General features: G+C 44.6%; 2 protein-coding genes and 1 long non-coding RNA gene across 4 annotated transcripts in view; 2 read left to right on the top strand and 1 right to left on the bottom strand.

Annotated features, from left to right (window-relative positions):
• The window catches only part of LOC310746227 (cathelicidin-related peptide Oh-Cath-like), a 520,941-nt gene that overhangs the window by 223,199 nt on the left and 269,865 nt on the right, over positions 1–27,877 (top strand). The gene's annotated exons all lie outside the window — the stretch shown is intronic.
• Positions 1–27,877, top strand: part of SETD2 (SET domain containing 2, histone lysine methyltransferase) — a 94,055-nt gene that overhangs the window by 20,613 nt on the left and 45,565 nt on the right. For both annotated transcript variants that reach the window (XR_014540442.1, XM_083579054.1), the window contains exons 3-12: positions 3,894–3,909; positions 5,402–9,876; positions 11,554–11,685; positions 14,445–14,573; positions 16,849–16,972; positions 17,349–17,426; positions 20,416–20,513; positions 23,604–23,730; positions 24,841–24,975; positions 26,786–26,914. Coding sequence is in view for 1 of the 2 variants with exons in the window: in XM_083579054.1 (XP_083435180.1) it covers positions 3,894–3,909; positions 5,402–9,876; positions 11,554–11,685; positions 14,445–14,573; positions 16,849–16,972; positions 17,349–17,426; positions 20,416–20,513; positions 23,604–23,730; positions 24,841–24,975; positions 26,786–26,914 (5,443 nt within the window). In the remaining variant the exon portion in view is untranslated. The remainder of the gene's footprint in view (positions 1–3,893; positions 3,910–5,401; positions 9,877–11,553; positions 11,686–14,444; positions 14,574–16,848; positions 16,973–17,348; positions 17,427–20,415; positions 20,514–23,603; positions 23,731–24,840; positions 24,976–26,785; positions 26,915–27,877) is intronic.
• LOC310746295 lies at positions 1,127–6,079 on the bottom strand. The gene is made up of 3 exons (XR_014540594.1): positions 5,941–6,079; positions 3,806–3,884; positions 1,127–1,473 (listed from the first exon to the last, which is right to left on the bottom strand). It is a non-coding gene; the product is annotated as an uncharacterized lncRNA (long non-coding RNA).

Raw genomic sequence — 27,877 nt, 5'->3', positions numbered from 1 at the left:
GAAGGGGGGAGGGATTTGCATTTCACAAAGATTTTTTTTACCCCTGGAAATTCCCAGTTTAGCGAAGTTTTGCATGCCTTTGTGTAATTGTGCGAAACAGTTTGCATGTGCAGTGTTAGAAACTCAGATATATCAGATAGGCACCAAACGGCTCCTTAAACCAGGGTCACAGTCACCAAAATGGAATGCCTAGTTGCCATTCTGGGGCCAGACAGCTTGAAAGCCGTATCTGTCACTATGATTTGGGGTTCATGAAATTCGTCTGGTTGTGCAGATAACAGATGGAATTCTACAGGATTTGTATCTAGTGTGTGAAAACAGTCAAGATCCAAGGATCCCCAAATAGGCACCTCCAGATTGTGGAGACGTCAGGCACCATCCTGGCGCCCGGGCATCTTCACTTGGCCACAAGCGGCCGATAGGTGCGCAATGCACCTGGCAAATTTCGACTGCTGGGCATGTACATCTGGTGAGAAAAGGAAAACATCTCCCAGTTCCTAAAGCAGCAGATAGATGCTCCCGTTGCATGAAATTGCGGCAGCATGTGGATGAAGAGGTGTATTCTGAGACGTTGGATCAGATTGGGAGGGATTCATCTTGTTTTTCGGAGACACTCGCAAAGCCAAATCTGACTCTGTAACGCCATTATGTTTTCCTGGTCACTATGTGAACCCTTTCTGTCTGCGGTCACACACAGAAGGAGCCCTGTCAAGTTTTTTTTTTAAAGAATATAATAATAATAATAATAAATTTTATTTATATCCCGCCCTCCCCAGCCGAAGCCGGGCTCAGGGCGGCTAACAACATTCAAATAGTCAAACAATCAAATAAAACAACATTCTAAAAATATTTCACTATAAAAATTAATTAAAATCAAGTTGATGGCAACCATCAAGCAAAACTCTGTGCAGGTTACCAGCGGAGGGAGTCAGGCTGCGCCCTGACCAAAGGCCTGGTGGAACAACTCTGTCTTGCAGGCCCTGCGGAAAGATGTCAGGTCCCGCAGGGCCCTAGTCTCTTGTGACAGAGCGTTCCACCAGATTGGAGCCGCAGCCGAGAAGGCCCTGGCTCTAGTTGAGGCCAGCCTAACCTCTCTGAGGCCTGGGACCTCAAGCAGGAATTATTTCTTGCATTTATTTATTTGGCAGGAGTGAAAGGCATAAAACAGTGGAAGTTTATGTTTATCTTGAAATGTTTTCATGCAGGAAAAATAGAAGCTAACAAAAATGCTGTTGAGATGCTGGTACTACTTGTAGTATAGTATCTTCCATAGAATTTATTAACTCACTGAATGCTATCTTCTTGCATGGAGCTGGCCTTTTGTTGAATGGCTTGCTCTGGGCCTGCAAAGCCCAATGAGACATTTATGTGTTTTGCTTCCAGAGCTACCAAATCACCACGGCTTGGCTTGGAGGCGTGTCACTTTGCTGAGTTGTACATGTTCTGGTGTTCTTGTTTTCATCAGATGGTGTTCTTTAGTAATAAAACAGTTTTGAGAGAACAGTTTTTGAGAAATGCTGATTTTACAATTAAAAACTGTTCCGTATGTAAAAATTACAGGAACGTTTTTAAAAAATTCCATTTATAAAAATAGTTAAAAATAATTCCAATTATTTTTGTTTTTATTCATTTTATACCTTGCCCATATAGCTGGGTTTCCCCAGCCACTCTGGGCAACTTGCAGCATATCTAACAACATAATAAAAACATCAAGCGTTAAAAAAACTCCTGATACAGGGTTGCCTTCAGATGTCTTCTACAAGTTGTGCAGTTCTTTATCTCTTTGACATCTGATGGGAGGGCATTCCAAAGGGAGGACGCCACGGAAGACACAAGATCTACCCACCCTGGAAGAGTGGCAGATGAAGGTGATGGACTATATGGAATTGGCAGAAATGACTGGCAGAATCCGAGACCTGGGAGAAGAGTTGGTGGAGGAAGACTGGAAGAAATTTAAAGACTATCTTCAGAAATATTGTAAAATTAATGAATGTTAAAATTATGTTCGGATTGGCAATAAGTGGTATTCAGCAACAAAAGTTAATAAGAATATGCAAAAATGAATTGATAAATGGATGAAAAGATAGAGTCATAATATGTTAGGATATAGAGCTAAGATAAATGATAGAGGGTAAGGATTTGCTGAATTGATTATGTAAATGGGAATGCAAAAAGGGGAGGTGTGAGGAGGTCAAGGAAACAAGCAAATGAGCTTAAAAACATCAAAAAAGGGATTTGTTTTTTGTATTTTTCTATTTTTTCTTTTTTATGTATTTTTAAATCTTTCTTTTTCTTGGTTTTTCTTTTATTCTGTAAACCTTTGTTTTTTGTAAAACTCTAATAAATATCTTTTAAAAAAAACAAAGGGAGGACGCCACTGCTGAGAAGGCCCTCTGCCTGGTTCCCTGCATCTTTGCTTCTCGCAGTGAGTGAACCGCCAGAAGACCCTCAAGAGGAGGACCTCAGGGTCCAGGCCAAATGATGGGGGTGGAGACTAAAATAACATATATTTTAGTATGCGTCTTATTGGAGTGCTTGTGGTATCATTCCTGGAGCCATTGTGATTGCACTGGAGATAGATACCAACTTAACTGCTTTTACACCTTAGAGCAGACTTTCCCAAACTTGGGTCTTCTGTTTTTGGACTACAATGCCCATTATCCCTGACCAGTGGTCCTGCTAGCTAGGCATGATGGGGGTTGTGGTCCAAAAAGAGCTGGGGAGCCAAGTTTAGGAAACCCTGGTTTAGAATGTCCATCTCAGAACTTCCCATTGGTTGAAGCATGAAATGTAAAAATAGCATCTTTTCTGTAGTTTTACAGTAGTAACTCAGAAGCAAATAATTTGCTCAGTACAGTGGAAGACAAACCCATTCAAAGTGCACTAAATCAGACTAGAGTTTAACCACAAAGGAGGAGTAAAATACGAATGTGGTGACTAGAACATTAAACTTGCTTTATAAAGTGCCTTTTAGGAGTTATTCTCAGCCCTACCTAGAGAGTCCAGTGATCGAAATCAGAGTCCTTCATTCTAAATATGTACTGTGTCACTGAGCTGTGAGCTTTAGAATGTGCTAATTGTAGTAATTAGTGATGAATGTGATGGGAGATCATATTCCTATGAAGATCACTAAATAACCTATTTGTCCTTTAGGGTGTAAGAGCAAGAGGCAGTGCCTTCGCTATATGGATTCTCTGTTATTTTTACTATTTTACCTTATTTTTCATCACTTCCTGCTAGAAAATATGATTTCTCCACCTTAATTTGTTAGTAAAAGTAGAAGCTGAATCATTCGGAACATGTTGGGAGTTGGGGGTGGGGTGTATGAAGAAGAAAAATAATTGAAAATGGAAAGTTTAATTTGCTTTAACAAGGTTTACCCTATAAATGTATGTTGAATGTGAAAATTCTGGAAAATGATTTCTCTCCAAAATTAAATACCTCTTCCTCCTTGGAGGTGGCTGGCATACGCAGTCCTGTGCCTCAATTCCTATTTCTAAAATCCCAATGAATTGTAACACAGGAGGGATTAAGAGATGTAAGACATACCTTTAAGATAGACATTCTGCACTGCTGGGACCCTGACATGCTATATTCTCCTTGGAAGCAGACAGCTTAAGATTCCTCCCATTTTGTTTTAACAGGTTGTTAGATACAGGAATGAGATGCCAGAGTATCCCCCTTTTGCCTAAATGTAATGGAGCCTGGAGAAAACAGACCTTTTAAGTGTATAACAGTGATGCCTTTTTTATATATATAAATGATCGGACCCTCTTTATAGCCAGCACAGGCAAAGCAATTTTACCTGAAAAGCAAGCGCCTTGTGTTTCCACTTAGTTTTCATGCTTTCTCTGTCCTGTTTTTTTGCATGCCTTCTTGATGGACTACAACAGAGAAGAAGAAAATGATGTGAGTATATTCTAAACTATGTCTCTTTGTGTCTTTTTTTTTGAAAAAGAATTAGTATGATTCCATTTCTTACCTAAAAGTTCTCCAAGTGACTTTTAAAAACAGAAATACAGTAGTACCTTGGTTCTCGAATTTAATCCGTTCTGGGAGTCTGTTCGGCTCCCAGTCCTGGAACAGTTTGAAAACCAAGGTGCGGCTTCTGATTGGCTGCAGGAGCTTCCTGCACTCAAGCGAAAGCCGTGTCAGACATTCGGCTTCTAAAAAGCGTTCACAAACCAGAACACTCACTTCTGGGTTTGCGGCGTTCAGGAGCCGATTTGTTCAGGAGCCAAGCCACAGGTTATGTGAAATCGTGTATATTTGAAACACAATTGAAAAGGCCTGCAAACACCCTCTAAACCTCTGGAAACCCTTGTAAAACCCTTTTAAAAACCTGCACTTAACCAGATGCTAAACTCCATCACAACTTCCTTGCTCAAACTCCAACTTTCCGCAGGCCTCAATGAATGGTCGTTGCAAGGGCTCCTGGGATTGTACTTGCAAAGGCTCAAGGGATTGCTAGGTGCTGTTTTCACACCCTTTTGCCCATTCTCGGGTCTTTTAGGGCCGCTTTTGCCATTTTTAAAGTTACTTTCAGGTTCAGTGTGATGCTAGTGTGCATGGTCAGTTGGACGCACATCAATTAGGCATTGCCTGTATGTTATACCGTGGAGTGGAGAATATAAAACGTTAACATATTCATACAATACAACTATATATGTGTGTGTCTTTGTGCATACATACAAAAACACACACTATAATGGATAGAGCCGAACTGTTTTTAAGCTTTTGTTTAGTTTCATGTTGCTTGAAAGGAAGGAGAATACATGGCTGGGACGTCTCAGATGAGAGGCATCATAGTTTTTGTTTCGTTATTTAGAATTGCTAAAAATGCAAATAAGGTTGGCACCAGGTGGGTCTTAGAGGAAAGGTATTCCACAGTCAATCACAGAATAAAAAACTGTAGAGTTGGAAAGGATCCCAAGGGTAAACTAGTCCAATTCTAATCCAATGTGATGTTCACACTGCAATCTACACTGCCACAGCTCAGAATTTGTGTTCTGTGGCTTCCTGTTTTTTTGATTACGCACCTTGATTCCACAGCTGCCCCACACCTGGCCGAAAGAAGGGAAAATGGGGCAGTGCCTGGTGGGGATGTGGTCAAAAAATGAGCTACTGGGGTATTACCTGGGTCACAAGGAAGCCTTAACAGCAGCTGCCCAACATGTGTCAGGTGATATTTTTTGAGGTTTATAATAAGGCTTCTAGGTATCTTAAGCTTGTCCACTGGTCTAAGCGACTCATGACTCTATGTTAGAGGACCGCTGTTACCCCCAACCCTATTTTTTTGCCTCCTGGTCCTTTTTGCATTTCCCTTTCTTTCCCTTTCTTGCTGTAATGTGAGTACAGTTTTTAACGCCATGATTTCACCAGCTTATTTCTTGTGTTCTAGGGCAAGACGGAAAATGCGCAGAAACCTGGCTTTGTCAAAGGGACAGTGTTCAAAGGAGTCGCATCGAGCCGCTTCTTGCCCAAAGGCACCCGGACAAAAGTTAACCTTGAGGAACAAGGCAGACAAAAGGTGTCCTTCAGCTTCAGTCTAACCAAGAAAACTTTGCAGAACAGATTTCTCACCGGCCTTGGGAATGACAAGCAAAACGAGGCTCCGAGCTCCCTGGGCACACCTCTTCAAACTGAAATTGCCTCTAAATTTAAACTGGATCTTGGGGATTATCCGGATGTGGTGGAGGAATTTTCACCCCCAAAGCCTAAGGTGGAATTGGGCAAGATCCACTTTAAGAAACATCTGCTGAATGTTACAACAAAGCTGCCCCCTGCTGCCACCATGCCACTGCCACCAGCAACTGTTGGACCAGCTACTGCAGCAGAATTCGTGGAATTGCCACCATCACCGCCGCCACCCCCTCCTCCTCCTCCCCCACCTCCTCCGCCCCCTCCACAAACACTACCAGCGCCAAAACCAGTACTAACCCCAGAAATTTTGCCACAACTTCCAGTAGCAGAACAGACAGCAGCCGCACCTCTGTTGCCATCGCCTGTAGAAACTGTTGTCCGCATAGCAAAGGAGCCCTCAGTGAAAGCAGCTCAGGAAACTTTAGAACTGAACATTAAGCAAAATGCTGTGTTGGAAGGCTCCGAAGAACAGCTAGCTCAGGTTATCCCTGAGGAAGCAGAACCAGTCCCAGCGAAAGGAGATTCCCATATTGGGAGGGAGGAGGACGTATCAAGTGCTTCAAAGGTTTCTTCTCAAAGTTCTAAGAAACAGAGTTCCAAGAGGAAGTTGTCTGATGGAGCATTGCCAGGTTCCGAATCTGATGAAGATTCCGTGAGGACCTCTTCAAGTCAGAGATCTCACGAGATTAAAATATCGACAAGCTCAGAGAAGGAGAAAGATTCGCGAAAGAGCTCTACTTCCGTCAGAACTGAAGAGCAGGTGAAAAGTTCGTCACGGTCTAGATCTGAAAGGGATGAAAAATATTCTAGTTACTCCTCCAGATCTGAGAGAGACTCGAGGTATTCTTCCTCCCGTTCCAGATCTGAAAGAGAGAGGAGGCGAAGCAGATCCCGTTCTCGTTCTAGGTCGGAGAGAGGTTCCAGAACCAGTTCTTCCTATTCCAGATCTGAACGGTCACATTACTATGACTCTGACCGGAGGTACCACAGGAGCTCACCATACAGAGAGAAGACACGATATTCTCGTTCGTACGTGGATAGCAGGACAAGAGAGAGCTCTGATTCAGAAGAAGAGTATCGGAGGACATACACCAGGTCTACAGACTCCAGGCGTACATCTTCTCATTCCTCATCTTACAGAGACTCTAGGACCTCTTTTTCTTACTCAAAGTCAGAGCGGGATAGCAAGTTGGAATCCTCTCATACTGACTCAGAGAGAAAAGGAAAGCCTACAAAATCAGACAGGGACTCCAAAAGGACTTCAGAAAGTGACGTATCAAAAAAGTGCTCTCCAGTCAATGAGCTGCGTCATCGGGGGGGAGCATCCCACTCTAAAGCAGAGAGCAGTGTAAGTTCTTCCCGACACAAGTCCTCCTCCTCAAAGACATCTACTCCAAAGTCTGATAAATTTAAAAGTTCTTTCTGTTGTACAGAATCTGAGGAAACCAGAGAGCAGTCTAATTGTATAGACTTGGAGGCATCTTGTGTACAAAGCTGTGAAACGAAAACTGCTATTGCACAGAAGCCAGAAACAGAAAGGACTGTTTCTCCGTTAAATCAGTTGAATGATTCACCTATTTTCAAAAAGTTAAATGAATCAAAAGAGATGTCTCCTATTTCTAAATCAAATGTACTTGCAGGAATTGATAGCCATGACAGTATTAAGGAAGAGGAGTCTGTAATCAAGGTAAAACATGAACCGTTAAGAACTTGTTCTCCAGTAGAATTGAATATAAATGGATCTCCAGAAGGAAGGCCCAGTGATAGGGCATTGTTCCGTGTCCCCAAAATCGAAGAAATTGTAACATCTGATGATAGTTTAGACGGAACTGAGCCACTGCTTCCAGTCAATAGTCCACATTTGAGTAAGTTACCATCTAATGGGTTTCAGTGTGTGTATCAGTCTAAAGGACACGATGCAGATGATTCTCTTGTCCTCCTGAGTGACTCCAACAGTTTTCTTAAAGAAAAAACGGAAGAGTCAATTCCCTCTGAATATGATTGTGTACCTTCTTGTATTGTGAATGTAAATAATTCTAAAATACATGCAGATAAAGCGGATGATCTCACAGATCCTTGTGATAAAACCAAAGATCCAGTCTCCTGCTATCTTTCAGATGATGCAGCTCTTTCTTTGTATTATTCAGAAGTTGAAATTGAAGCTGAGCCTTCCAATGCAACAATTAGTCCCGAACCTTTTGTGGAGGTTCAGTCATCTGAAAAGTTTACGTACGCTGATGTCGAAGATCAGAATCCGTCAAAAATTGCTCATGAGGATGAAAAACGTGTTAGACGTTTCAGCTTATCAGAGTGCAGCCCAGTCAGAGATTCTTCTACAGAAGAATATATTGTGGAAGAGAAATTCGACAATCAGTGTATTGCGCAGCAACAACAGGCTTCCGAAAATGTGTTGTCCCACCCAGAGACAACTCTGGGGGAGGAAAAGAAGGAAGAACTCTTGGAGTGTCCCGAAGTAGCACTTGAATTGGATGTTTCGCATGTTGATTCCGTTGTAGAGAAAACAAAATCGCCTTTTAAAAACGAGCACTCTTATTATTTAGAGATGCCAGCAGAAGACTCTGAGAAAGAGGAGCCAGATGATGAGGAAGACTCTGTGGTCCTTGATGAAAGAACTGTAGTTGCTGACTTGAAGGCCCACGCTCCTGAAGTCCTGGTGGTAAATGAAAAAAGCGATGACTCCTTGGGAGGATCTGCATTTTCAGACGCTTTGTCCCCATCTTGCGATATTGTTGTGACGGTAGAAGAAACAGAAACTGCTGCCGAAGTGCCCAGATGTGACAGTAGAGGCAGTACCCCTGAGCTCACTTCCATCCACCACGAAGAGTATTCTGACACAGCTGAAAGTGTGAGTGAACAGGAGAGTGATGACAGTGACACAGAGGACTCTGATTCAGATGATAGCAGTGTTCCAAGGAACCGCCTTCAGTCAGTTGTGGTCATTCCAAAGAATTCTACCATAACCATGGAGGAGAGCAGTTCATGTTCCTCCCGGAACAGCCAAAGTAACAGACGCTATGTGGATCACTGGGAAGATGGCAGGCCAGAGTCCAGCAGGCCATTCTGTGAAGAAATGCCGGATGATGTGGGATCTAATAATGGCCTGCAAAATGAAAGCAAGTATCTGCCTTCTAGAGACGCAGAGGGGAGGCTAGCGATATCTACTGAGCTCAACAGAACAGAGAGTGAAGACCTCCGGCCTGGTATCCCCCATCCTCAGAGCGATGGCGTTGACAGTACGAGTCAGTCAGAGCAGACAACAGGTTTTCTTCACAAGCCAAACCCAGATGAAAGATCAATATTAACTGAAAGCATGTCTGTGGCTCGATCAATTGACGTATCGCAAGAGGGGGAGCTGCATTATCTTTCCAAGAACTTTGAAATGATTGACAATATGTCCAGGCTGCAGGCCAGTGTTTCCAAGCCTGACAGCAGGCAGGGGAAGTCTGGTTTTGGCGAGCCCATGGAAACTGGAGATTTCTCCAGAGAGGATGGCTTCCATTCGGCAGAAGACTTGAGTAGCTTGGGGTGGGATTTCTCCCAACCAGAGAAACCAAGCAGTACATACCAACAGCCTGATAGCAGCTATGGCATCTTCCCAGGTTACGTTTACCCCCCAGCTCCGGGAACATTTGTTGGGCCTCATAACTACTGGCATGACAATGGCTATTGGGATCCAGGGTTGACCAATAGACCCTCTGAGATTAGCTACGAGCAAGTGCAAGGGCAGGTTCCCGATTCGCTTACAGAAGACCATGAAGAGTATGAAGAAGTTGACCGCTGGGTTGACGAAAGCCATGCCTTCTTCCCCAACCAGTCGGTGAAGTTCCAGTCACGTGACCCTAGAGAGAAGGGTTCGGTGCAGGCCCATGAGATAAGCAGCAACTCCACTAAAGAACCAATGGCCCCAAGTGAGAGGAAAGAGCAGGCGAATAAGGTTTTGGATAAGAATGACATGAAAGAGCGGGGACCGTTGAAGAAAAGGAGGACGGATTTAGAGAGTGACTCAGAAAGCGATGCCGACTACCGGGAAAGGAAGAAGGTCAAGACAGAGGGAGAGCGGTTGCCAGCGATACTTCAGGACTCTTCAATGGTTCGTCCGCTGTGTTTCATGGAGGACTTCAGGGACTCGCAGCGTTGGAAAGAGTTTGCCAAGCAAGGGAAAATGCCCTGTTACTTCGACCTCATTGAAGAAAATGTGTATTTGACGGAAAGGTAATAGGCCTCTTACTTTTAAAAACGCCTTTTATGCTAACATGGGAATAGCGTGCCATAAATGTAATGTGAAAATTGTTTGTCCAGGGTAGTATAATACAGTCAAACTTCCGTTTACGTAACCCTCTTGTTTTTACTGGGTTTCGCCGCATGCACAGAAGCGGTCCTCTGGTTGCGGAAACCTTGGGATCTGACCGGACCTCTGGAACAGATCCCGTCTGCAACCGGAGGTACCACTGTAGTGTGCAGTAAGAATATTAGAATAGGGGGAAATGACGTTGTGGTTCATAGTAGTATATCAGGCTGGTACAGAGTGCCAGTTGGGGTTGAAAGAGCCCCATCCAAAACGAGTATTGGCCCTTTTACATACTCCTTATGTTGTATTAGGTAGTTTTATATTCAGTGTGCTGTTCAGTAGGAGTGAGTAATAATTCCATATTAACGTAAGCAAACGTTAAGGCTACTGTAAAAATCTCAAGTGTTACAATCTTGGAAGCACCTGCTTAGTTTATAAGCCTTTTGAAGGCACCCAGAAACATTTTAAAGTTTTGTTCCCACCAAAAGAAAGAGTTGGAAACCTACTTGGTTGAATTAGCACCCTGATCCTGAAATTGTGAATTTCTTCAAGATGCAAAAAACTCATGCTGTCAGAGCTGCCCAAGGTCCCAGCTCACAAAGGACCAACGCTGCTTCTTTGTTAAGTACAAAAGTCTTTATTGAAGTTCAGTTTCACTTCCAGAGCCGCAGCGCGCAGCTCTACGTCTCAACTGTCAGACCGCTGATGCTCCGTCTGAGTCTCCTCCCCCCAGACACCAGTTTAAGACTCTAGCCTTACTCCACCTCTTCCTCTGCTCTTTCCGCCTCTGGTTCCGCCTGTCCGTTGGGGTCTCGCCCTTTCTAGACTCTTCTGACGCTGAATCCCCTGAGCCTTCCCCCTCCCTCCGGCGGGCTTTAGGAGCTGGTTCCCCATCCGGGTCTCCTGCTGTTCCCCGCGCCTGTACATTTGAACTTGGCGCGCGCGCCCAGCCGGTAACTTTCCTCCTGACCGTTTCACTGCTGCTGCTGTCACTGCTTCCCCCTCTGGGGGGGCTAGCTGCAACTGACCTCCCCTCCGTTGGAGGCGTGGTCAGCCCTGACTCACTCTCTCTCCCAGCTGGAGGAGACGCTGGCCCTGACACATGTGACTCTTCCCCCCCACTACGCTCTGGTGGGGAGACTGGTCCCAATCCCCCACTGCTGCTTTGGGGTTCCCCTCTGTCTCCTTGTTTCTGGTGCGTCCCCCCTGGGACCCCCCCTTGCTCTGACCATAGGCGCCCCCTTCTGGGAATCTTCTGATTCGCTGGAGAAGCTCATGGAATCTCTCGGGCCACTGTCATACTCCCCTACGCTGCCCTCGGATTCTTCCCCTTCGCTCTCCATTTCCTCTCTCCCCAGAGCTCCTGCTCCTGAGTCCCTGACACATGCTATTGGCTGATGTGTCAATCCCACTGCAGTTTTGACTTGGGTTTGTGTCAAATCAGTGGGAATTCTCAAAACATCTGTATTACCTCAAGGCATTTTGAAGTACCATGTGTTAAAATTTAAAAGCCTGCTGTACTTTTATTTTGGATAAATTCTTCAGTCCTAGCTGGTATTACGCGGTCAGTTTTAAAGTTTGTTTTCTGGAATGCTGCATAGGAAAAAGAATAAATCTCACCGTGACATCAAGCGGATGCTGTGTGAATGTCCCACACTTTCAAAAGATGAGCGAGCTCAAGGAGAGGTGGCGTGTGGAGAAGACTGTCTTAATCGTCTACTCATGATAGAATGGTAAGTGTCCTTTTGAAGGTTAGTCTGCTGCTGTCATCACACGCCCGCATCATGACACACAGCACAAGGAAAAGAGGTTTTGATGTAAAACCCAGTAATCTTTCTGGTTGTTGAAAACAGCAGGCACAACGCACTTCTCTTGTGCGTTCTTGTTGATTACGGTCAAGTGAATCTGCTTCTTGAAGTGTTGTAGAAGCGACTGCTTTGGAGGAAATGTAAGACTGGTTTGGATTGCCTTGCTGCTTGTAAAGCTTATATTCTTTGTAAGCAGCTTTGAGCATAATGAAAAGGTGTATTACAAATGTTGAGATCATGTTTTCCTCTTTCCGAAAATCTGGGATAAATTCCAAATAGATATCGGGGGGGGGGGATAGAACATACCTTAAAATGTAACCCTCTATCAGTGCTGTTGTTGTTTAGTTGTGTCCGACTCTTCATGACCCCCTGGACCAGAGCACGCCAGGCATTCCTGTCTTCCACTGCCTCCCGCAGTTTGGTCAAACTCATGCTGATAGCTTCGAGAACACTGTCCCACCATCTCGTCCTCTGTCGTCCCCTTCTCCTTGTGCCCTCCATCTTTCCCAACATCAGGGTCTTTTCCAGGGAGTCTTCTCTTCTCATGAGGTGGCCAAAGTCATGGAGCCTCAGCTTCAGGATCTGTCCTTCCAGTGAGCACTCAGGGCTGATTTCCTTCAGAATGGAGAGGTTTGATCTTCTTGCAGTCCATGGGACTCTCAAGAGTCTCCTCCAGCACCAGAATTCAAAAGCATCCATTCTTTGGCGATCAGCCTTCTTTGTGGTCCAGCTCTCACTTCCATACATCACTACTGGGAAAACCATACCTTTAACTATACAGACCTTTGTCGGCAAGGTGATGTCTCTGCTTTTCAAGATGCTGTGTCTAGGTTTGTCATTGCTTTTCTCCCAAGAAGCAGGCGTCTTTTAATTTGGTGACTGCTGTCACCATCTGCAGTGATCATGGAGCCCAAGAAAGTAAAATCTCTATGCAAATATACTGCTTCCCAGTGATACGTTTTCCATACTTCAGATAAAAAGTGCCTATAGTAGTCTTCTGTCATCATTCAAACAGAAACACTCAAATTTATTCGGCACCAAGTTTCTGGTACTAGTGTACTGTACTGGAGTTTTTGAAAGTCAGGATGGAGGGAAATATCAGGGTTAAAAGTACATACAGCGTGATAGTTGCATTCTTTTCCTTTTGTTGGAGGATTCTGGAATTGTTTAGTTCAACCGGCAAAGGGAAGCTGTATCAAATGCCTCTTTAAAACTTGCTATTTGGACAAAACCTCTCTGTCATCATCTCTTAGGTCTGACTAGGATTATAAACCCGTGTCTGGGCTTTACCATTTCATACCGCGGGTGGGAATGGGAATCACCCATGGTGGAATACTCTGCTTTATAAACCAGCTCCGCCTTCCTCCCCATCTGGTGCCTTCCAGATGTTTTGGACTATATAACTCTTAACTCCCATCAGACCTGACTATTAGTCAAGCTGGATGCCGCTGATGGGCATTCCAGTCTAACATGTGGAGGTCATCAGGTTGGCGGAAAACTCATTAAATGTCAGGGAGCAGGTTTCTAAACCGCTTTCTCTTTGCGTGCAAATGTTCCATGTGCAGGGATTCTTTTATTTTTTTGTAACAGAGGAGAAGTGTATTATTTAAGCTTTCATCTGAAGTGAAGAACTTCAGGGAGTTCTCACCTGAGGGAGAACCATGTCCATAGTCGCCTAGGCATTTTGGTGTGAAGTTTCTATCTGGATAGGAGAGGAGATATTACTAGAACAGTAGTTCTAGTAGACCAGGGACTCATCTTTTTCCCCAGTCTGATTCATTTTTCCCAACAGTTCTGTCTTTATTTCCTTTCCCTTTTTTTCTTCCTCTTTGGCAGTTCTCTCTATTTTTCTCCTTTTATCAAAAAAATGAACCTATCAGACAAGAAGACTCTTGTGTGACCCCCACCTTAGGTCCATGTGGGTCTTGCTCAATGTAGTAGATCTCATTGGATACTCATGGTTCTTTAGAGCAAAACTTTTGGGTCTTCGTTTCATGTGATAGATCTTAGATTTGAATGTGATAATTACTGGTATGTTATATGTGATGTTCATACATTGGCTTAACAGACGCATTAAGACTTGTAAAATAGTTTGCATGCTGAATAGGTACAAATGTTAATGATTCTTTTTAAAATGCCGGAATGTTCGTTAATCTGAGAGTACGATTACATCATGGTAAAGGTAAAGGACCCCTGACCATTAGGTCCAGTCGTGACCGACTCTGGGGTTGTGGCGCTCATCTCGCTTTATTGGCCGAGGGAGCCGGCGTACAGCTTCCGAGTCATGTGGTCAGCAGGACTAAGCCGCTTCTGGTGAACCAGAGCAGCGCACGGAAACTACGTTTACCTTCCCTCCGGAGCAGTACCTATTTATCTACTCGCACTTTGATGTGCTTTCAAACTGCTAGGTGGGCAGGAGCAGGGACCAAGCAACGGGAGCTCACCCCGTCGCGGGGATTCGAACCGCCGACCTTCTGATCGGCAAGTCCTAGGCTCTGTGGTTTAACCCACAGCGCCACCCGTGTCCCTTACATCATGGTGCCTAAGTTCAAAACCTGAGACTTGCAGGATTTGTTGTGCTTCTTTAGAGAAACATGTGTGTGATTTAGAGAGTGTCGGCTACAAGCGGGCCAGTGAATATCCACATGGTTACTAACGCATACATAATTTTTCCTTCTGCTTAGTTCCTCAAGGTGCCCCAATGGGGACTACTGCTCCAACCGGCGGTTTCAGAGGAAGCAGCATGCAGATGTTGAAGTCATTCTGACAGAGAAGAAAGGCTGGGGGTTGAGAGCAGCAAAAGACCTACCCTCGTAAGATTTCCCTCGTTTTAAAGGATCTCCAGCTTAGCAGTTTTCCCCTCTTGGGCACGGCAGCAGGGAAGGTTTCAGTCTGGGCAGCAGAGGGATTTTGCAGAGGGAGGCTGTTCCCACTCCCTTGCCTTTGGAACAGCTACAGTGGTGCCTCGCAAGACGAAATTAATTCGTTCCGCAAGTTTTTTCTTCTTGCGAGTTTTTCGTCTTGCGAAGCACGGTTTCCCATAGGAGTGCATTGAAAATCAATTAATGCGTTCCTATGGAGACCGTTTGCCAGGCTGGCGGTGCGGAGAAGGGCTTTTCTCCCCACCGCAAGCCTTCAGGACAGGTCCGGGAACAGAGGGGAAGGCGCGCAGCGCTTCTCCTCTGTTCCCGGGGCTTGCGGTGGGAGGAGGGTTTTTCCTCCCCACCGCCAACATTCAGAACAGCATTCTGAATGTTGGCGGTGGGAAGGAAAACCCTCCTCCCACCGCAAGTCTTCAGGACAGCCATCCGAAGGCTGGCGCGGGGAGAAGGTCTCTCCGCCCCACCGCCAGCCTTCGGAGGAGGTCCGAGGACAGTGGGGAAGACGCGCTGCGCTTCCCCGCTGTCCTGGAGATTTCCCTATGGGCTTTCGTCTTGCGAAGGAAGCCCATAGGGAAATTCGTTTTGCGAAGCGCCTCCAAAACGGAAAACCCTTTCGTCTAGCGGGTTTTTCGTCTTGCGAGGCGTTCGTCTTGCGGGGCACCACTGTATAAGCATCATATGGGCCTGCACTTTTCCATGTACCAGTGAATGAATGCACTGTTAGGATGTGCTCTGCAGATGGACATATTGGATGTCTTGGGAAGGAGAAGGCTGGTCATAGAGAGGCCAAAGGCCAGCAGGATCAAAGCAGAACACCTTTATACTCCTCCCCAGGAGAAGGCAAGGCAGTAGTAATAATAGTAATAGTAATAGTAGTAGTAGTAGTAGTAGTAGTAGTAATAGTAGTAGTAGTAGTAGTAGTAATAATAATAATAATAATAATAATAATAATAATAATAATATTTTATTTATAACCTGCCCTCCCTGGCCAGAGCTGGGCTCAGGGTGGCTAACACCAGTAAAATTACAATAAAAATATTATTGGGGGGGGAATTTAAAATACAGGTTAAAAATACAATTTAAAATGCAGCCTCATTTTAAAAGTAGCCCATAGATCAAAACCACAAGGGGAGGGAACCATAAGGGTCAGACTGAGTCCAAACCAAAGGCCAGGCGGAAAAGCTCTGTCTTGCAGGCCCTGCGGAAAGATGTCAAGTCCCGCAGGGCCCTAGTCTCTTGTGACAGAGCGTTCTACTAAGTCGGGGCCAGTACTGAAAAGGCCCTGGCCCTCGTTGAGCCCAGTCTAACCCCCTTGCGACTTGGGACCTCCAAAGTGTTGTCATTTGTGAACCTTAAGGTCCTCCGCGAGGCATACCAGGAGAGGCGGTCCCGTAGGTACGAGGGTCCTAGGCCGCGTAGAGGAGAAACAGGGTGATGCCACGTTACAGGCGTGTTACACTCTGTGTTGTATTCAGTCCAAATTAGGCTGATGTGTGGGTAGAGCCTGGAGCTCATTAACAGGACTCAGAAGCTGCAGGTGAGAGCCATGATGTATACTTCTTGCAAATGCCATCTTTTTTATTGAACACATGGGAACTGTTTTACCACCAGGCTGTTGGTCCATCTAAGCCAGTACTGTTTATTCTGACTAATAAGTTAAGTGAACCCCTGTTTTAAAATTAACACACAACTATGCCCAGCATTGTTCAAGCTCCCTGGCTTTGGTTCAATCATGGTTCTCTTTCTAATTAGTGTCTAGTCATTTCTCAACAGTATTTGTATACTGTTTTTCAGATCTAATCTCCAAAATGCTTAATAAAAAGAAATAATACAGTTACAGAATACAAGGCAAAATTAGATTTTTTCCCCCCAAGTGAAGCATTCCTGGTTGACGGCAGATCATTGGAAAACAACCTCAAACGCTTAGCAAAAGAGAGAGTTTCTTGGCCACTTTCTGAAAGTTCACATTGTTGAAGTAACCACCAGGAAGGCCCCGCTCCTAGTGGGTACCAATCGAGCACCACTAAGAGGTGGAGCTCTGAGCAGGACCTTTCTAGCAGATCACAGAGCTCAGGAGGTTAGTTTCCTATTGGGAGGATGGCAGTCCCTAAGATATTCCAGATTCAGATTGTTTAATGTATTATAGGTCGAAGCCAGGTTGCTGCTATGTCTTAGGCCTTTTTCTTTCTTTCTTGGGCCCACTCAGCAACACTTTTGTACTGGAATACTGTGGTGAAGTGCTTGATCACAAAGAGTTCAAAACCCGAGTGAAGGAGTATGCCCGAAGCAAGAATATCCATTACTACTTCATGGCGTTGAAAAACGATGAGGTGAGTTACAAATCGTTTTCAGTGTTTAGGCTGTGCATTGTCCGAGTACTTTAAGAGTTCACTGTGCATGCGTGAACCCATTGTTTGTTTTTCTCTCTCCTGCTGCTGGTGTACTTCGTGCACTGTAAGGAAAGCCCCACAACTTCTACAGAGGGTCTTGTGATCCTTTCAAGTTGCAGGCTACTGCTAATACAAGTAAATTCTAACATAAGTCGAATTAGTTCTTTATAAGGATACCATCATTTTCTCCATCAGTGTGGCCTAACAACACTTGAAGCAGACAGAATTCCAGTTGAAACCCTGTAGAAAGTCTTTGAATATGGGTCAGGCTCCATTTTTTTAATGAAGAGATACAAACAAATGTTTTCCTTTTCAGATAATAGATGCCACCCAGAAAGGAAACTGCTCTCGTTTTATGAACCACAGCTGCGAGCCAAACTGTGAGACGCAGAAAGTGAGTCGCAGGAAGAAACTGATGCAGTTTTATGCTTGATTTTGGCCTAAATGAGGGTTTATGTTACAGCTCCTTTACATGGAAGTGACCATAAGGCATATGGATAGCCAGCACAGTGAGCGACACATTTTAAAAGGCTTTTACCCCTCTTCACTTGCTGGACTTTGATGTGCGGGGTAAGAGCATTTTAAAATGTATGCTCATCTTGTGAAATGTCAGCAGAGATAAACACTTTTGGGAGTGTTCTTGTGCGGGGAGCGTCACCTCTATGATTTTATATAAATCTATATAATTTTATAATTTATAAATTAGAACTTCAGATAACATAAAACCAAACAGATCAACATGAATCGTGTTAATCAGTTACCATAAAGCAATTTTATACACAAAAAATAAACCTTTTAAAATAATTCAAAATCTTTGTACGATACCACAGGGAAAACATACAACTAGCAACAAGTCATGTTGCTTCACTTCATCTAAAAGCCCGAGTAAAAAAGATGCATCTTTAAACTGGTGCCAGAAATGAAGTCATTCAAACTGTGTGTCAATAGTAGTATCTTGAATTCAGCTCAGAAATATATAACTCTGAACTGGTGTTATGTGGTCTCAACGAGCTGTGCCACTCAGCAATCTGACAGTCACTTTCAGGACTAGTGGCATTTTTTAGACAGTCTTCAGGGTAGCCCCACTTAGAATGCATTACAGTATTCAATTCTAAAGCTTAGGTATGGCATTCACATAGGCTGTATTCCTGATATTATTTTGCTTTTGATGATTTTAAACATGTTTGCAAATATTAAACACTGGCAATAAAATTTTATACAAATAACTAGGTCAGTTAAGGCACGCTGATAAATTTCCAAAGTTGAGCCCTGGCAATCAGCAAATTGTCCATGTCTTACCATTTCCATATAGATTTTAACACGGTTCCTTTTTCTTCTTCTTCATTTTTCAGGCATGTGCATTTTGCATGTGCCATTGGCTGAACTGCTGTGAGGTCACTGCATTCACGAACATTTTTATTGCCCAAGGCGGGAGGCTGTCAGCATTCAGATGTTTGCAAACAGGCTTGGGAGGGTGTTGGGGAGCTGGAATTCTGAGCAAGAAGTGTTGCCTCTTCCAAGGGCCAAGTTGCCCGAAGGCTCAGTGGCTGAGTCAGCCAGGGAAGACGGGCGGAGGAGATCCCAAGTGCGGAAAGGCTTTGATGAGAAACGTTGCCTAGGAGCAGAAGCAGATTAATGCTGTGACACGGGCAGGCAAAAGATCTTTGAAAGATGGGCTCAATGGTGGCCAGGAAGGAGCAAAGAAGCAATTGTGCACATGTGCAGAATTTATTATTTCAAAGCACACAGAGCTGAAGTAGCAAGCAGTATAAGAATACCGAAATTGGCTTTGGGGGTCACGTGGCCTGCCAGGTGCGTAAAAGACAACGTCACCTGGCCAGAGGCATGTCTGAGTCCAATTCAGGCGCTTGTCTTCTTGGCATATAAACAAATATCCTGAGGGCAAATGGAGGGGGGGTTACACCACCAAGCTCTGCCTCCTCTGGCCCGTCGTAGACCAGTATAAAGTAAGCGGCACATAAGCGGCACACAAAACACTACCAAACCATTCTACGTACCAAATCTTATATTAATAATCGCAAAATTGAGAGAGCTATAGGAAGTTGAATGTATGTAAACACACCAAGATCCTGAGGGAGAATTTCCTGAAGAAAGAAATTAAATATTGTAACTTAATCTAAGAAGAAATGTAACATATGGACGTAAATGTTTATAACTATATCAAAACTGTGAGAGAGATTTTACTGAAGAAGCCAGGGACTCTTCATGGGCAAAACTCTAACTCTTGTGCGTAACATCACCGACACTTCGTTTGATCAAACTTACCTTTGTTAATATCTACAGGAGCCTGGCTAAAGGAACTTTAAAGACTGAATCTTCCTTTTGGACACAATTTGAAAGAGTTTTCTGTTTGTGGCTTCTGTAGTAGATCTTGTACATAGCTCTCTTAATTTTTGGATTATTAATATAAGATTTAGTACGTAGAATGGTTTGGTAGTGTTTTGTGTGCCACTTGCTTTATACTGGGGTACTACGGGAATTGGGACGCGGGTGGCACTGTGGGTTAAACCACAGAGCCTAGGACTTGCCGATCAGAAGGTCGGCGGTTTGAATCCCCGCGACGGGGTGAGCTCCCGTTGCTCAGTCCCTGCTCCTGCCAACCTAGCAGTTCACAAGCACGTCAAAGTGCAAGTAGATAAATAGGTACCACTATGGCGGGAAGGTAAACAGCGTTTCCGTGCACTGCTCTTCTTCGCCAGAAGCAGCTTAGTCCTGCTGGCCACATGGCCCGGAAGCTGTACGCTGGCTCCCTCAGCCAGTAAAGCGAGATCAGCGCCACAACCCCAGAGTTGGCCACAACTGGACCTGATGGTCAGGGGTCCCTTTACCTTACTACAAGAATTGGCAGCATAGGTTCATTTCCTCTGGCCCGTCAGCTTTATTATGTCAAGCCTCCGTGAGTTTACGGGTGTCTGGGTGGAACAGAGAGACCTCTCTACTTACAGAGGATCCCCGCACAATTTAGGACCCCCCCCCCAAGGTGTTAGATGATGAGGCAAAGCACAGCACGCCTGTTTAAAAGCTGTGTGAGTGCTTTTTAATACCGAAAGGAACTAAGGCTGTTTCTTAACACCATCCATTTCTGAAGGGGGACAAAACGAGTTTGCGTCAGCATACCTAATGTAAGCGGAGCGCTGTGAACTCCCAAGCATTGCAGTTAAAACGAAGTTGGGCGTGAAGTATGTTTTCCCGTTGCTTGGATTCTCTCGGCGTAGAGATTTGTGCGTCTGCTGAGTTCTCCAGAGATAGAGCCTTTTCTAGAATAGATGCCCTTTAAAAAACACAGCAAGAGCCCACAGTCCATGGATATACATATTGTTCTAATCATCTTTATTCTCTCTCTCCCCCCGCCCCAACTTTAGTGGACAGTGAACGGACAGCTGCGGGTTGGCTTCTTCACCACAAAACTTGTTCCGTCAGGCTCAGAGCTAACCTTTGACTACCAGTTCCAGAGATACGGGTAGGTCTTGACCTAACTTACTTGCTTTGTTGTTTATAAATGACCATCCTTGAACAGAAGCCAATAAAGTGATCTTGTGCACAATCAAACGTAGGTCATATTTTCTGAACTACGGAGGTCAGGTGCTCATTAGCTGATTCATTCGTGTTTCCCCTGCTCTTGTTCTCACTTGGTTTGGAAGAGATAATGTGTGGGTGGTTTTTTTCATTATTTTCCGCCTGGCTACAGAGTATTCAAGGTGGACGACGAGAATGAAGTTAAAAACAACAGTGCATTTTCTAAAAGAGTGCATATCCCTAATCATAACCTAATTGTGTTGTTGTACCACAGTAGAATAGTCTCTCCTAGTGGATGCTCCCCAAAAGAGAATCAGTTACTTTTCTCTAAAAGAAAAATAAAAAACCAGAGCAGAGGAAAACTTTGGGATTTTCCAACTGATTTTGATGGGAGAGGAGGAACCAAAGTTGTTTGAACAATACATAAGTTGTTTGTCATTTATGTGTTGAATTTTTAACTTTATTTGTTGTCGTAAACTGCCCTGAGAACATTTTGTTACTGCTGGGGTGGGCAGGCTGTAACTAAAGTACTCTCTTCATTATTTTTTTTTAATAATATTTATTAAAAGTTTAAAGATTACAAAAAGAAGAAAAGAAAAGAAAAGTTAAACAAAACAAATCAATACATTACAATACATAGAAAAGAAACAACAAAAAACAATACAGCAAAACAAACAAAAAAGCAAAAACAATTAAAAACACATCCAATATTTCCATATCTTTATCTTTCATTGTTTCATCGACCTCCTCACACCTCCCTTTTTTGTATTCTAGTTCAATTAGCTATTTCAGCAAATCCTTTCCATCTTTCTCAATTTTTGTTCTATAATTTATCTTAACACAATCTAACCTTAATTTTTCCACTTTGGCCCATTAACAATCTATTTTTACTTAATTCTTTATAACATTTCTGCTAAAGCCATACAACTTCATTCCAGCATCCTTCTAACATTCATTAATTTTACAGTATTTCTGTAGATAGGCTTTAAATTTTTTCCAATCCTCTTCCACCGACTCTTCTCCCTGGTCTCGGATTCTGCCAGTCATTTCCGCCAATTCCATGTAGTCCATCAACTTCATCTGCCATAAAGTACTCTCTTCATGTGTGAGCTATCATAGGCTCAGTTTTCAAGTTAGTTAAAATCTGCTTACCCTTGAACCCTGTTTTACTGGAATAATTTTGTGCCGTAATTTTGTAAATCCTTTAAAACCTGAGTGGTGCTTGTTGGAGACGTCAGATTTGGCAGTATGCTTGGAATATGTTTTTTTGGTTGTCCTGTTGCATAAATGACTAGCATGCTGTATAGACCAAACCACGCATGAGATCAGCAAAGGAAAAGTAACAAATAAGAAAAATAGGTGATGGTGTGAAAGGAAATAGTGGTGGGAGTTCAACTCGAGGTCAGGTTTTGAACTTCTGGCAATGCCAGTGACAATAATTATCCATTCTTCTGTGGCATGTGTTTGGGCAGCCTGTGGTTATTTCAGTAGAATTCACGGGCTGGATTTGAAAGCATTGTGCTTAGCTTTTATTTTATTTTTTTAAGAATTTATCATAGTACAAAGAATTTATCACAGTACAAAGACGCGGGTGGCGCTGTGGGTAAAACCTCAGCGCCTAGGACTTGCCGATCGCATGGTCGGCGGTTCGAATCCCCGGTGCGCTCCCGTCGTTCGGTCCCAGCGCCTGCCAACCTAGCAGTTCGAAAGCACCTCCGGGTGCAAGTAGATAAATAGGTACCACTCCGGTGGGAAGGTAAACGGCGTTCCGTGTGCTGCGCTGGCTCGCCAGATGCAGCTTGTCACGCTGGCCACGTGACCCGGAAGTGTCTGCGGACAGCGCTGGCTCCCGGCCTATCGAGTGAGATGAGCGCACAACCCTAGAGTCTGGCAAGACTGGCCCGAACGGGCAGGGGTACCTTTACCTTTTTACAACCCCATCTAGAGCAGGTAATAGAACTATCTTCCATACCAGGAATACCCACAAAGCCTCCTCCTTGGCAGGATTCAGCTTCAGTTTATTGGTCTGGCCTCACCTTGATTCAGATGTTACAGGGTGTTAGTGACAGATTGGTCCTATTCCCCTCATGGCCACACTCAGCAGCTTTATGTAGATATTAAACCAGATGGTGGACCCAGTGGCATCCACGTTACACTTTCCAGGGGCTAACAGGCAGTCACTTCCTGAAACCAAACCCTTAGATGGGAGCAGAACCACTGCAGCTCCAGGAAGATCCCATTGATCATTCCTGGCCATTGGCCAATGACTGCAAGCGCTAATGGGAGTTGTAGTTCAGCAACAACTTGAAGACCCATAATTCCCTACATCTGGTTAACGGTATCAAAAGCCGCTCAGAGAGCTTTTATCTTTAATTAGGTGGCGCTGTGGTCTAAACCACTGAGCCTCTTGGGCTTGCCGATCAGAAGGTTGGCGGTTCGAATCCCCACGACAGGGTGAGCTCCCGTTGTTTGGTCCCAGCTCCTGCCAACCTAGCAGTTTGAAGGCACACAGTGCAAGTAGATAAATATGTACCGCTCCAGCGGGAAGTTAAATGGCATTTCTGTGCTCTGCTCTGGCTTCGCCAGAAGCGGCTAAGTCATGCTGGCCACATGACCCGGAAAAACTGTCTGCGGACAAACTCCGGCTCCCTCGGCCTGTAAAGCAAGATGAGCGTCACAACCCCAGAGTCGTTCGCGACTGGACTTAACAGTCAGGGATCCCTTTACCCTTTACCTTAAGACCTGAATAGAAAAGATGAACATTGTAAGAAAAAGCAGTTAAGCATTTGTACAACTGATTTCGTCACTCTCTTTTCTAAGAAGCTGATCAAAGCCCAAGATCCTTCCAGGAGCACTATAAAGCCTTTCTATATACTTTTGGGTTTGAGCTGGGAATGGATGCTCTGGTTTTTAACAAATGCTGGCTTTTGCCTTCAAGAAGGCCATGGGATAGGACAATCAAATGAGCTGAACTCTATAACAGTGGAATTTTCAAGCGATTCATTTTCGTACTATGTGTTTCTTTCCAAAACAGCAAAGAGGCACAGAAGTGTTTCTGTGGCTCTGCCAACTGCCGGGGTTACCTTGGGGGAGAAAACCGGGTCAGCATTAGAGCAGCAGGAGGCAAAATGAAGAAGGAGCGGTCTCGTAAAAAGGATTCGGTGAGTGTTGGAGGGGTTGGGAAGGAGAAGCTTCGTTTTTGTTGTCTTCTGCAGTGGGACTTACATGTGTACCACTGGGGTTGAGAGGTTTTGAAAACCAGCAGCTGATTTTCATATTCCTTCCTGTGACTTCTTCAAAAAGCAGAACTGGGTGCATGATCCTCTGCTGGGTTCAGACAGTCAGATGCTCCAAACCTACAAAACCACGTAGCTGTTACTGTCATTCAAAGTGACTTGGGCCCACAAAAGCGCCGTAGCATCCTGAACAAAGCAAGTGGGACAGATCTGTCCAGTAGCGTTGGCCATTAGCTACGATCCCTTTACTGGGGTGTGGCTTTACAGTCTGGTTTTGGCTCCACCATCTCTGGACTTGCCAGCACTCTCCCCAGTTACCTAATTTTCAGTAAAGTTGTTCCACCCCCCCCCCCCCATGGCCAGCGCCACTTCACATCAGGAACACCTGACTCTTTGCATCATACGGTAGCTTCCCGTGCCAAAGCTATACCTCCATTGCAGACGTGGAAATCAGCCCCACACGATTCAGGCCACTTGTGTGATGTGGAACATTTAGACTATGGCTGCAGCAGGAGAGTGTCAGGCATGCTCCAAATGTAATGTGCAAATTCTGGTTTGTGTGTTTTTTGCTGGAATAATCATTCACCCAAATTCACCCAAATTCAAATTTTTAGCATGTTTGTACTGGTGTTAAATTAGTGGCTTTTGCTGGAATTACAGAATTAATCAGGTTGGAAAAGACTCAGACCACTGTCTTGAAACTGAAACCCCCCCCCCCCCCAATGCAAAATAGTCTGAACAAATTTGGCCCTGTAAGGGAAAGGGCACATTTTTATCATTTGGATGCAAAGAGCAGGCAGGATCGAGGTCAACTGCATTGGAGCTCCCTGTAGAATAAGGAAGATTCTTCCTGCTTAGGGTTCATTTGATCTCTCCGCAACTTGTAACTTCAGCGCTCTGGAAATCCATTGTGACCTATTCCAAACCTTTCCCACTAGTAAATAAACTCTCCTTCCGAATAAATGCCAAATCGCAAAGGGTTGGGGGAGGGAAGTGCCCTTGTACTTTGTACAACTTTTCTTTTGGTTTTGGCAGGTGGATGGAGAATTAGAGGCACTCCTGGAAAACGGAGAAGGACTTTCAGATAAAAATCAAGTTCTCAGCTTGTCTCGGCTGATGGTGCGAATCGAGACTCTGGAGCAAAAGCTCACCTGTCTCAAACTTATACAGGTGATTATTCCTTCTTTTATTTGACCTGCAAGTGGTTGGCAAAGAAGTTAAATAAATTCTAATTTAATATTTCACTTTTAATGGTGGGGCTGAGAAGTTTTGAGGGATTGAAGTAGCCTTGCTTGGGGGAGGGGGCACATTTCCAACTTCATGATATTTTATCTGTCATTGAACCTACAGATGGGATTCTGCTTATGGCAGGGTTACATGCCGTTTTTTACTTTTATTCACTGTTTTATGTAGTGCATCATTAATTTAATCTCCCTCTTTGTTAGTATTAGGACTATCACATTTTTAATTGCTTCTGTTCTCTGCCTTACAGAGAACCTGTTTCTTCCCCTTAGTTCAGGAGCTAGATCTGAAGAGTTCTCGTATTTCTGTTTTCAAAGGAGGAACAGCCACTGTTCCTTTGTTCCTTTAGTCATGGTGCAATCAGAAACCTGTTGTTGATCCCAGCACAATCTAACCAAATTGTGTCTGCATAAGACCTCCTGCCCTCCCATCTTGTTACAAATTGCAGAGTTTGGGCTTTTCCGTCACAAACATCTCCACTCACCTGCACGGATGTGGGCTGCAGGTTAGCCACCCCCGGTCATCTATTCAGCTTTGCTGAATAGAGTGGAAATGCAATTAGAACTTAAAATGTACGCGCAATGAGCACAGTCACCTTTTGCAGCTAGCAGTGATTGACAATAGAAAACTCTTGGAATTGCTGGGTAAAATAACACCTTCAGTGGGAAAGGAAACAATGGTCTCTATTCAGACTGAAATGAATAGAATTAGATTTTTGGATGCATTGCCGTTCAGCAGTTTCAGATTGGAGCCTCCCTTTGAAATTGCTTTTTACAGTTGCCTGAGGGAGTAAGTTTCCCAGAGCTACACATGAGGCCTCTCAGATCTAAGTCATGAAACCTATATCGGAATAATTCTTAGCTCTTCAGACCATGGACATGTTTGTTGCTTATGGTGAAGCAGTTCTGCCTGATGATGGTGGGTTTTTGACTTTAGCATGAGAAGATCAGAGGAGTCTGGCTGATGAATTGGGCCAGTGGCCATTCTAGTCCATCATCCTGTTCTCACAGTGGCCAGCCAGATGACCATTATCAGGAGCTTGCAAGCCATACTGGGTGCAGCATCATAGCTGTCAACCGCCCCTTATTTGGCGGGACAGTCCCTTACCCAGCGCTGTGTCCCGCTGCTGTCCCTTATTGATGATGTCCCTTAAATTTCCCGGGTTTCAAAGGAAGCAGCTCCTCTCCCTCCCTCCGTGCCAGTCAGGGAGGAGGGAGGCTCCAACTGTGTTGCTTGGCTGCGTTGCTCACCCATTAAGGAGTCTAAGAACGACTGGGGGGTGGAGCTTGCATGCCTTGTGCTGATCAAATCGGCCGTGTTGCCTCGGGACTCACCTTTGCTCAGCGCTTCCCAGCGGAGAGGTGACGGTGGTTTTCCTTGCTGCATCCCCTTAGCCGGGTTGCTGCACTGTGGGAACCACCACTTGAGGCTTCGTTTGGCTGCTGGCTGGGCTTTCTGCCTTTGGCTCGGAGGGGCTCAGAAGTCGAACATACCTGTGCTCTGAAAATCCCTTATTTTGGCTGCTGATCCCTTATTTTCAAATCCGTAAGTTGACAGCTATTTGCAGCACCCTTCTGGTAGCTCCATCCTTGCCAAGAGTGTGTGTGTGTGCTTTTTTTCTTTTGCTTTGTTGGGTAGTTGTCTGCTTTAGTTTTGCTGGTTTGCAGTGACTGTGAAAACGTGGCTGTGTGGTCTCTTGGTCATTCTCTCTCCCTGCCCCCCTTCTTTCTCTTCACAGAATACTCACTCCCAGGCCTGCCTGAAGACGTTCTTAGAATGTCATGGATTGTCCCTTCTCTGGATTTGGATGGCAGAGCTTGGTGATGGCAGGGGAAACATAGCCAACAACTTGAAACTCCAGATAGAGGTCAGTGGCTGCCCTGGGATTTCTGTGTTGCTGCATTTTCAAAAATAGCTTTGCCAGAGTTAAGTCAGGCTTCTAACTTTAGTTCCTTGTCGTTGGTTTCTTTATGGCTTCTCCCATTCAAGTCAATTTGTGAGGAAATCATTCGCCGTTCTAAGAATCTTGTAGTCAGTGTGGGGTGGAGATTCAGAAGCTATTTTCCATTCTCGGTGCTGCTTCTGGCTGATTATTCCCAACATCTGTGACCCTTCCTATTGTTCTCTACCGTACCACTTGCTAGCAAAACAATTTGGAAAAAGATAAAACTGGATGCTATATAGATTGTGCAGGTAAACTATGATTATAGCTCCCAGTGCAGAGGTGTATTTCCACAGTTCCACAGAGCCTGAATTTTTGAATGCACATCTGTGGTTGTGCTTTTATTTGGAAGAGACTCAAGCAATTGCTGTAGTGTGTATCTGGCACGTAAAAAAGATAAAGGTAAAGGGACCCCTGACCATTAGGTCCAGTCGTGACCGACTATGGGGTTGCGGCGCTCATCTCGCTTTATTGGCCAAGGGAGCCGGCGTACAGCTTCCGGGTCATGTGACCAGCATGACTAAGCCACTTCTGGCAAACCAGAGCAGCGCACAGAAACGCCATTTACCTTCCCGCCGAAGCGGTACCTATTTATCTACTTGCACTTTGACGTGCTTTTGAACTGCTAGGTTGGCAGGAGCATGGACCGAGCAACGGGAACTCACCCCGTCACAGGGATTTGAACCGCCGACCTTCCGATCAGCAAGCCCTAGGCTCTGTGGTTCAGCCCACAGTGCCACCTGCGTCCCTTCTATCTGGCATGTAAACAGTGCCAAATTAGAGAGGTCATTTCAGAGGTCAGGCCTCCATCTGGGTCTGCTTACATCCTCACATTGTTAGATATTTTGGTTCTTGTGTATGTGACCTACTCAAGTCATGCCTAGCATT

This window comes from Podarcis filfolensis, assembly GCF_964270895.1.
Source record: "Podarcis filfolensis genome assembly, chromosome: 12".
In the NCBI taxonomy this organism is placed as follows: Eukaryota; Metazoa; Chordata; class Lepidosauria; order Squamata; family Lacertidae; genus Podarcis; species Podarcis filfolensis.
This window is presented reverse-complemented; position numbering and strand designations above follow the sequence as displayed.